The sequence below is a fragment of the Berghia stephanieae genome, chromosome 7 (assembly GCF_034508935.2).
Source record: "Berghia stephanieae isolate SIO BIC M18660-M18661 chromosome 7, UCSD_Bste_1.3, whole genome shotgun sequence".
Lineage (NCBI taxonomy): Eukaryota > Metazoa > Mollusca > Gastropoda > Nudibranchia > Aeolidiidae > Berghia > Berghia stephanieae.
The window spans coordinates 112582-123512 of record NC_088366.1 but is presented as its reverse complement, the minus strand read 5'-3'; the positions used below and the strand labels follow the sequence as shown (position 1 = coordinate 123512).

The 10931-nt window shown below is 40.6% G+C and overlaps 1 protein-coding gene across 1 annotated transcript; it reads left to right on the top strand.

Annotated features, from left to right (window-relative positions):
* Positions 1 to 5902: 5902 nt before the first annotated feature.
* Positions 5903 to 10546, top strand: LOC144976142 (uncharacterized). Its single transcript, XM_078920322.1, has one exon. The coding sequence runs from the start codon at positions 5903 to 5905 to the stop codon at positions 10544 to 10546; it is 4644 nt and encodes a 1547-aa protein (XP_078776448.1).
* Positions 10547 to 10931: the final 385 nt, after the last annotated feature.

The following is a 10931-nucleotide window of genomic DNA, read 5'->3' as shown; positions in this document are numbered from 1 at the left end:
TAATCTAATCTACTAACACAATACACTCCAACAGTCGTAACGCCACTTCCCCTCTTAATGACGCATGGTAACTTAGTAACTGGCTCTAAACAATGGAACAATGGCGGACGCCCTTATGAAATATTTCTCCGACGATCATAAAAGCGTATACAAAGGGAAAAAATCATTTAAAATCTGATCATGTTTTGAATTTAATACATTCTGATCACAAGACATATGAAAAGTTTTAGCCAGCATGAAGAATAAAAAGTAAAGATTTTCTTTGTTTAGAACCACGATGCCTGGCGTTGCTGGGCGACGTGACATAAGACTATTGAATCCAATTCACAACACATACAATTTAGTGATAAAAGCTCATAAAAATGGCTGACTAAAAACAATAACTAAGATCTGATTGACGTCAATAGACACTTACGATCTAAACACGGTAGAACAGCATCTAATCTCCACAAATGGGGCTATATAACAACACCAACATGCCAAGCCTGTAACGCTCCAAATCAGGACATCGACCATGTGGTACTTCACTGTCCATCAACATCCATAGAGGGCGGCTATCCTGCTATCCACAAAGCTGATGACGACTACATCAAATGGCTGAATGAGTCACACCTGGAGGTGTGAAGACCATACGACACTACTACTACTACTTGAACATCGCTTTATATATCTCAATCACATAAAATGGTGGCCAATGCCTACTTGAGTTTCCCTTTGGGTTACCTTTGTGATACTTGAACATCACTATATATATATTATATATATATATATTATATATATATATATATATAATATATATATATATATAATATATATATATATATCACATAATGTGGTGGCCAATGCCTACTGGAGTGCCCCTTTGAGTAAAATGTGTTCATGTTACAAATGATAAGATTATAGGTTCATGTGCAGTTTTGGGACTCGTATTCCCATTTGAACCAGTCATTAAACAAAATATATCGTTTATATAACAACACCAACATGCCAAGCCTGTAACGCTCCAAATCAGGACATCGACCATGTGGTACTTCACTGTCCATCAACATCCATAGAGGGCGGCTATCCTGCTATCCACAAAGCTGATGACGACTACATCAAATGGCTGAATGAGTCACACCTGGAGGTGTGAAGACCATACAACACTACTACTACTACTTGAACATCGCTTTATATATCTCAATCACATAATATGGTGGCCAATGCCTACTTGAGTTTCCCTTAGGGTTACCTTTGTGATACTTGAACATCACTATATATATATATATATATATATATATATATATATATATATATATATATATATATATATATATATCACATAATGTGGTGGCCAATGCCTACTGGAGTGCCCTTTGAGTAAAATGTGTTCATGTTACAAATGATAAGATTATAGGTTCATGTGCAGTTTTGGGACTCGTATTCCCATTTGAACCAGTCATTAAACAAAATATATCGTTTCAAATAAAGAGTAAATACGTGAATCGGATAAATGTTGATCTGAAAATATATTTTGGATTACCTATGTCACAAGAATTCTTCATTTTGTCGGGAGACATAAGTAAGTTTTAAAGGAGTTCAATTTTGAAGATGACCAAAGTGAGTGAATTCGTTTAGAAAAAAATGGGTCATCCGGTTAAATTTATATGTCATTTATAAATTGAGCGATTTGTAAATGACTCCTGATGATTAATAAATGCCACTGTTGCTTGCTTAGGAAAGCTTTATTTCTTCAACTAGCAGTCACAGATGAGATATACTACTGGGTTACCTAAGTCATACATTTGCACTGGATGCCCTATGTCGTAAATTAGAGTTATATATATATTATATATATATATATATATATATATATATATATATATATATATATATATATATATATATATAAACTAAAACCCTGAAATAATAATGCTCCACTTTAATATAAAAGGAGTAATTTATTTGTAAAATATTCAAGTTTACTTTTGTTCAGGAAGTCCTGAAGGTAGCAAATGCTTGATACAATATTGTACAAGTTGAACGGAATTGACTTGAAGTCCGGGGTACGACATCATGTGTAACAGTCGGCTTGCTAAGCCGTCACTGATGTCCATGCACATACACCAACATACACACATAAACACACACACACACACACATACACTCACACTCACACACAAACAAACCCCAACACGCACAAATACATTATGTACCGAGATAAAACATTAGAGGTAACAGCCGTCGGTTAACACTGATTACAAACACACACACACACACACGCACACACACACACACACACACACATGTCAGTTGTTTTTGATTATTATTATTATTATGGTCAGAAAACTATTTCTTCTTAAATCGATAGACTATAATACTCCCAACCCCTATTTATGTTTTCAAAGAATGTCTAATCGTTAACCACATAATGATCATTTTCTCTCTAAATTTATTTCCGGTTATAAATGTTAATGGTTCCTCCAGTGTTTACGGTCGTTATTTTAAACGTTTTTATCGCCGTAAGTAAACAGCAAATTTAGAATGTTTTGCTCCCTGCTTATTGTATTGATTAATGTTGTGAAACCGGCCTCACATGAATAAATAGTCTCAAAATAGATGGACAGATGGATGATTGTATGAATGAGTGGGTAGATGAATGAATGGGATATAGTTAGATGGTTGGATAGTTGATATAAACAGATGGATGGATGGATGGATGGATAGATAGATGGGATAAATAGATGGATGTGTTGAGAAAAAAGTAGTGCCGGAATCGGTGACAGTGCTTGCGGACAGAGAGGCGAGAGAGAGTGTAGTGCTGGGTCGAGTTTGAAACGATCAAATCGAGCGGGTTTTCGATCGAGTCCTCTAAAATCGAGTCGGTTTCGAGCGGGTTTCGAGTCAGTGACGTCATCGAGCAGTGATTCGTTTGAAAAAAAAAAAACACGAGCAACTCGTTTGCCACAGGAAACTTCACATACCCCTCCCTCTCTTATGTCTGTGGCTGGCTTGACTGCAGCTGGTTATGATGGGGGCTGCCAGATGGCCAAGTTCAAAATTGGTTACTAAGAAACGCTTTTCTATTATTATTCATTTAAAAAAAAAATCTTTTATTTAAAAAAAATGAAAAGATAAGTTTATCCAACTGTAGTCGATTGTTTTGTTAATCAAAACAAATGAGTTTTTCAAGGGAGTCAGAATGCTTGTGGTGTTGGGCTATTTGGGGTCTATTTGACTACTTGGGCAAGAAGAAATCTGGCTGTCTGGCAGCCTTGATTATGATCGTTTGTCGCATCACACACACATACACACACACACACACACACACACACGCCATCAAACAGTTGTTGATGGTGAAGGGTTGAGACCCCCCCCCCCCCCCCTCCCACCACCATCATCCCGCTGTCACCTTAACATTTCATATTTATGTCGCGCCAAAAGTTGTCAGCCGCCCCACCTCCCATAATTTGTCACTGGTCGTCATCGCCTCTTGTGTGTGCGGGAAAGGTCGTGCCTTTCATTTTATTATTTGAAAAATAAATGAACAAGAATGGTGTGTTTTTATTAGGTAGGTAGATAATAATAATATTTAGCAGGTTCCACACCCAGACACACACGGATTGCCCGGACACGATGATAACGATGCCGACGACAATGGATGACGATGATGATGATGATGATGATGATGATGATGATGATTATCGTGTTTCTGTTTAAAAAATGAAATACTTTAGCAGGTTCCACCCCCACCCCCCACACGGATAGACCGGACCCGAAGATGATGATTGTGGTTTTGCTGGCTGTTACGGCTGTGATGAGGATGATGATAATGATGATGATGATGATGATGACGATGGCGCAGATGGTGATTATTTGTTCGGTCGCTCAGTGGTACGGTGTCTCTTGTCACAAAATCAAGCCTTGTCAATGGCCGGATGAGTGACAGTGATTGTTGAAAATTGTGATCCAGACGTTAAGTCCGTGTGTCAGGCACTTGACTCAGGTGTGAATGTATTCTTATCTTATAAGCAATGACGGGTATTGTAAAGAGCTTTAATACAAAAAGACTCCAAACAGCGATCGGTACCTACTGTACGAAATGGATGTATGGTCGATATGGCGTGCCGGAGGAATAAATTAAATAAAATATTGTGAAGTTCATTGAGCATGGTAAATCCTTGGAAATGCGCTTTGAACTAATACACCTGCTAGACAACTCCGATTCCAATATAAACGACTGATTAATATTCCCATATATAAACTATAGTTAGCTGAAAATCTTTCTTTGTCGGGACTCCAAAAGTATGGAACGAATTAGACAAAGAAATCAAAGGGTCTTTTAAGAGCACTGATTGATTTTAGATTGATTATTACATTGAAATGTGTTGATATTTATTTTATCCATTATTATTAGGGTGGTGGTGGTGGTGGTGATGATGATGATCCCGCTGATATGATGGTGATGATAAATAAATTAAACATAATTCCCTTTATTCATCCCATAGGGGAGATTCGTCTTTCGGGTCTATTCTAAGGGAAGACTGGAATAACCCAAGCGATAGCCGCAGTGCAGCGCCGCAAATTTAGTTAGGGCAAGGTGACTTGCTCAAGACCACTCAGCGGCGGGTGATCGAACTCGGTACCTTTCGGGTGCCAACCAAAGACCGTACCGCTGCCCCTGATGATGATGATGATGATGATGATGATGATGATGATGATGATGATGATGATGATGATGATGATGATGATGATGATGATGATGGGAACTAACAAAGAATACACAGGCATCTAAAATTGAAACATTCCATATTCAAAGCTAATGTTTTACTTTAAAAAATTGAGCTTTACAATATCCACTAAATGTGATCAAAGCGCTTTGTAAAGGGGTCCCCGGTCAACAGCAACATTTAATATGTAGGACGGGACATGCCGCCTGTTAGGCGATATTACAATTTTTCAGACAAAGACAACGCTGTTAACGGCCAGGTACTCATTTTACACCTGAGTACGGTGAGAGAATGTGAGTAAAGAGCCTTGTCCAAAGACTCAACTATGCACCGAGCGCGAGGCTCGAACCCAGGACTTTCCGATCCCAAAGCGGGTGTCATACCACTAGACCATTATAATGCACGAGAGCCATGGTCGACTAGAGTACTACCTATAGTTACGTCATGACTAGACCACATAGCCGCACTACTGTAGGAGTGTTCATTGATAGAGGGATGCGTGTGTGTCATAGAAATAGCCTTAGTGTGTGTGTGTGTGTGTGTATGTGTGTGTGTGTGTGTGATAGTCAAACTTTAGTAGGTTTAATGAAGTCTTGTCACACACGCGTGATACACCTATACGAATTTCCCTGCCACTGCCACCCAGACACACTAACATCTGACAAGGAGTGAGGGCTGTGGAAGAACCACAGACTACCGTGTGCAAACATTGGCGATTGGTATCGGATGGCAAACTGTGATCGTTTGAATTTGAAATGATTCGAAACACTCGTTACCCCTCCGCTCGCTCGAATCCTGATCGTCTCAAGCTCGTCTCACGTGTCAAGATCGTCTCAAGCTCACAACCCGCTTGATCGTTTTACGATCGAGTGATCATTTTACTAACTCTCTCTTCCGGCATTGAGATCGAGCACTGACTCGTGGCTTGGCGCTCGGTTGTCGATCGAGTAAAAGCGATCAAATAACCCAACCCTAGAGAGAGGCGACTGAGTAGTCGAAAGGGACAGAGCTGTCCATCGTTCTTCTTGTTCAAAATAAAGTTTTTCTTATTCTGATTGGATGTCTCTTGTCGAATTTGTGTAGTTATGGAAATTTCTATCTATCTGTAAATATTCAGAACATTCTGGTGCCGAAACCCGGGAGACTTTAGATGGATTATTGTTTATAAACTTTTGTGAGATAGTGATTTCAAGATGTCGACTTTTGACCGAGAAACTTTAATAAAGAAACGTGCAGCCAAGAGAGGCTGGCTAACGAGAGCTGTGGATCGATTATCAGTTATAATTAACAAAAGTGATGTTTCTAGAGAGGAAATCGAGGTTGGACTGAACAATGTAAGTAAACATTTGGATCAGTTAAACGAATTTCAAGACAATTTAGAATTACTTTTAGAGGCGTCAGAATTGCCTACGGACATTGACGAAGCGGAAGAATACATCGTGCGTGCTAATGAAACAACCGCGCAAGCCAATCGCAAATGGAATCAGCTTTCCCAAATGCCGATTCAGGGCCCAACACCTGCACAACTTACTACAGTCGGATCCCATCATACCGCGTCACCCCAACTGCCGAAAATTGAGATAACGAAATTTAACGGAGATTTCTCCGAGTGGCCATCATTTGAAGACACATTTTCAGCTCTTATTGATAAGACCAACTTACCAGACATTTCGAAATTTAGCTATTTGCAGAGTTTCTTGACTGGAGAGGCAAAAGCTGCCATTCAAGGACTTTCTTTAACATCAGAAAATTATTCAGTTGCTTTGGATATTTTGAAAGATCGTTTTGGTCGAAAAGAAAGAATTATGTTTGGACACGTGCAAAATTTGTTAAATGTAGAGTTTCCAAACACGCGAAACACGAAAGCATTGTGGTCGGTGTTCAATCAACTACAAGTGAACATTAGAAGTCTGAAAAACTTGGATGTAGATGGCAGCAAATTTGGTTTGGTTCTCACTCCTATCATCGTGAGCCGGTTGCCGTCGGATATTCGACTCATGTGGGCCAGACAGAGCCTCAGGAAGGAAGCGGATCTTGACTTCTTAATGGATTTTTTGCAATGCGAGATTGAAAATCGGGAACGCTCTTACAGCTTCAATCCTGAACAACGTGAGCGGCGTGAACGACAACCAACGAATCGTCATCATGGATCCTCGTCAACGGTGTCTGCCTTTATGTCTACTATGAGTGATGACAGCGGGCGTTGTTTGTTTTGCTCTGGTAAACACCCAACGGAAAAGTGTCGGACAATTAATTCGATGAAACAAGAGGATGTTTTGATTAAGATTAAGGACAACAAGTTGTGTTTTGTTTGTTTTAAGAAAGGACATGTTTCTAAAAAATGCTATTCTCATTGTAAATCATGTGGTCAAAAACACAATGCTTTCTTCTGTAAGAAAGAAGACACAAAAAAGATGGATGTTGATGTTAATTCCGAATCCACCAATGTTAGTTTTTGTAGAAGTAAACTTACAAACGGGAGCACTGTGTTACAAACCATGAAAGTGTCTGTAAATGGAAATCAATTTACAGCTTTGCTGGACAGTGGTGCTGACAGAAGCTTCATCTCCACTAGAGCTGTCAAATTGATCCATCCAACCTTGTACGGTCGTGAGACATTGAATGTGTCTGCTTTTGAGGCTAAGAAGCCATCTGGTAATTCCACAAAGAATGTGTATGATGTTAGCTTTGACTTACCAGATAGAAGTAAGACTTCCATGTTTTTGATTGAGGTGAACACAATCTGTGCCCCCATGTATAGGCCTGCTATACCTGTTAGTGTTATGTCAGAATTTACCACATGCAACTTTTCTGAGAATTTGCAGAGTGATGGCGATGTCACTATTGACTTCTTGTTTGGACAAGATTATTATTGGAAGATAGTCAGAGCAGGAATCAGTGTAAGTGGGTCCTCTGGATTGGTCGCTCAAAAGACCATTTTTGACACATGGGTTCTCTCAGGGACTTATGTGAGTTCAAACACTCAGACAAGGGATTCGAACCCCACGCAACTATTATGTTTAACAGATATCCCTCATTCAGAATTTAGAAAAATGTGGGATTTAAGTTACCTCGAATGTTGTCACGAGGCCAAACCAGAAATTAAGTCAAAAGTCATGACTGAATTTTCAGAGAGCATTAAGCACAATGGGCAAAGATACGAAGTGGCCTTGCCCTGGGTCGAAACAAAGAAACAGTCTTTACAGACAAATGAAGAGCAAGCCCGAATAAGGCTTGAAAGGTTAGACAAAAAGTTGTCTAAAGATCAAGTATTTAAAGAGGGGTACAATGAGGTATTCCATAAGATGGAGGCAGAGGGCATAATAGAAGAAATAAAAGACGAGGAAGAGGTGACAAATGTCAACGTGAAGTTTTATCTTCCACACCGACCTGTGGTGAAGATGTCTAGTGTGTCTACCAAGATACGTCCCGTTTTCGGTGCGTCTGCTTCCGGTCCGAATTCAGTCTCTCTAAATGACTGCATGCATACAGGCCCAAACCTGTTGCCGTTGTTAAGTAATGTACTCATGCGTTTCAGGAGGTACAAAATAGCGTTAAGTGCAGACATTGAAAAGGTGTTTCTCCAGATCTTGGTGAAACCTGAAGATCGAGATGCCCATCGTTTCCTCTGGAAAGTTGGTGACAAAATTCACGTTATGCGCATAGTCCGCGTACCGTTCGGCAATAAGGCCAGTCCATTTTTGCTAAATGCAACGATCCGACATCATTTTTCCAAGTATCCAGAATCAAATACAAAACAAGAACTGTCAGATAACATGTATGTGGATGATTGGTTATCGGGTGGTGACACCACCGAAGAGGTTCTGAGTCTGAAATCAGAAGCCATGAAGGTCATGTCTGAAGCTGGCATGAATTTGTGTAAATGGTCGTCTAATAGTTCCGACATTGCTGAAAATTGTGAAAGACAATTTAAGGATAAGACCATCGAGGTCGGGTCAGTTAAGGTCCTTGGAATGCATTGGAATCCAAGGGAAGATTCAATTACCTTTGATAGTGAGGTAGTCGCGTCCGATTTGATAGTGACTAAGAGGTTAGTGCTCAGTTGCATTGCCAGGATCTTTGACCCTCTTGGGTTAATATCTCCGTTTATCATTACTGTGAAAATTTTGTTCCAGGATCTGTGGAAACTGGGAGTTTCGTGGGATGAAGAGGTCTCCGAGGCTATGTGTCATGCATTCCGTTCTTGGCTCAAAGGTGTAACGGAGTTGAAGAAGTTGTCCATTCCAAGGTGTTATGTTGCAGTGTCTTGGGGGGATAAACAAAGAGTTGAATTGCACTGTTTCTGTGACAGTTCCATGCAAGCTTATGGCGCGGTCATATATCTAAGAGTTCTGGAGTCAGATAGTTCAGTGTCCGTGTCCTTGGTACTATCGAAGGCTAGAGTTTGCCCGTTGAAACCCGTTACGTTGCCTAGGCTAGAGTTGTTGGGGGCAGTTGTAGGGTCTAAGCTGCTTCGCTCTGTTATCAACTCACTGTATTTACCTGATAATGTCAAGTATTTCTGCTGGACAGACTCCTTGGTTACGTTGCAATGGATAAGAAGTGACCCAACTAGGTGGAAACCATTTGTTTGCAATCGGGTGGCTCAGATTCAGGAAGTCACGGAACCAGTGGCGTGGAACCATTGTCGTGGTAAAGAAAATCCCGCTGATTGTCTTACCAGGGGTTTAACTGCAAAGGAGTTGATGGCCAACCCATTGTGGTATAGAGGTCCTCCTTGGTTGAAGGAATTTACGGGCGATACGAATGTCTCAGAATGTGCACCTAATGAAGAAGCGCTGGTAGAAGAAAAGGGGGCTTCTGAAGTCAATACTTGCCTTGTTGGTGTTGAATCAGTGTTAGACTCAAAACGGTGGGGAGAATACACTAAGGCTGTTAGAGTTATGGCATGGGTCTTGCGCTTTATGAACAATGCTACCAAAAGAAAAGTGAGTAAAGATAAGAATTTCTCTTTTGAAGAGTTAGATGCCGCCAATACTAAGCTCTTGTTGCACATCCAAGCCGTTCATTTCTCAGACGAAATCAATTGCCTATTGAAGAAGGAAAAGTTGAAGAAAGGCTCGGTGCTGTACAAAATGAATCCGTTTCTAGATGACTCAGGGCTTGTTAGAATGAAGTGTCGTTTGGAGTTTTCTGAGTTAAGTCATGATGAGAAGTATCCGATTATTCTGCCGAAATGCCATTTGACTTTGTTGCTTGTCCGCCGAGAACACGTTAGTTTGAAACATGCAGGTGTGTCACAAATGATGGAATCTCTTCGTAACAGATATTGGATCATAGGTTTGAGGTCTCAAGCTAAAAGGGTTAAACGTTATTGTGTGCGGTGTCAACGCTTTGATTCTGTAGAATGCAGTCAAGCCATGGCTCCACTTCCTGCCGAACGCTTGAAACGATCAGATGTTTTCAGCATTTGTGGTTTGGATTTCGCTGGTCCGCTTTACGCGTCGGATGCAGTTGGAAAGAAGTTCTATATTTTGCTCTTCACTTGTTGTGTGGTTAGGGCTGTCCATCTCGAACTATGTGAAAGCTTATCCTTGGGGGATTTCATGTTGGCCTATAAGAGGTTTGTTGCAAGGCGCGGTCAACCAACAAAGATTTTGTCAGACAACGCAAAGACATTCCAAGCAGCTCAGAGACTTATTGCTGATAGTTCAACCGGTGACACCGTGAAGTGGTCATTTAATGCTCCCAGAGCTCCGTGGAGAGGTGGAATTTGGGAAAGGCTCGTTAGATCTGTAAAACAGTCACTGAAGAAAACTCTTGGGAATAGGGTGTTGAAAAGAAGTGAACTTGAAACGCGCACTGGTCGAGGTTGAGTCCGTGATTAATAGTCGTCCGCTTACATATGTTTCTGATGACCCGCAGTGTCAAGAGGTGCTTACTCCGTCACATTTTCTGTTGGGTCGGTCTGATGGTCATAAACCCGTTGTCGGTGGTAAGGCACGTTCGCTTTCCAACATTTCATTGCGAGATGGTCATTTACAAATCAGCAGGCAATTAGACAAGTTTTGGGAGTTCTGGTATAAGGAATATATCCGTAATCTTCCACTTGTTAAATCTTCACCCAAAAGTTCACCAATAAGAGAAAATTCACATTGGTCTTAATCAGAGAAGATAACTGTCCTAGGTTGCATTGGCCTATGGCTCGTGTAATTCGCTTGTTGCCCGGGCGCGATGGTTTGGTAAGAACCATAGAGTTGA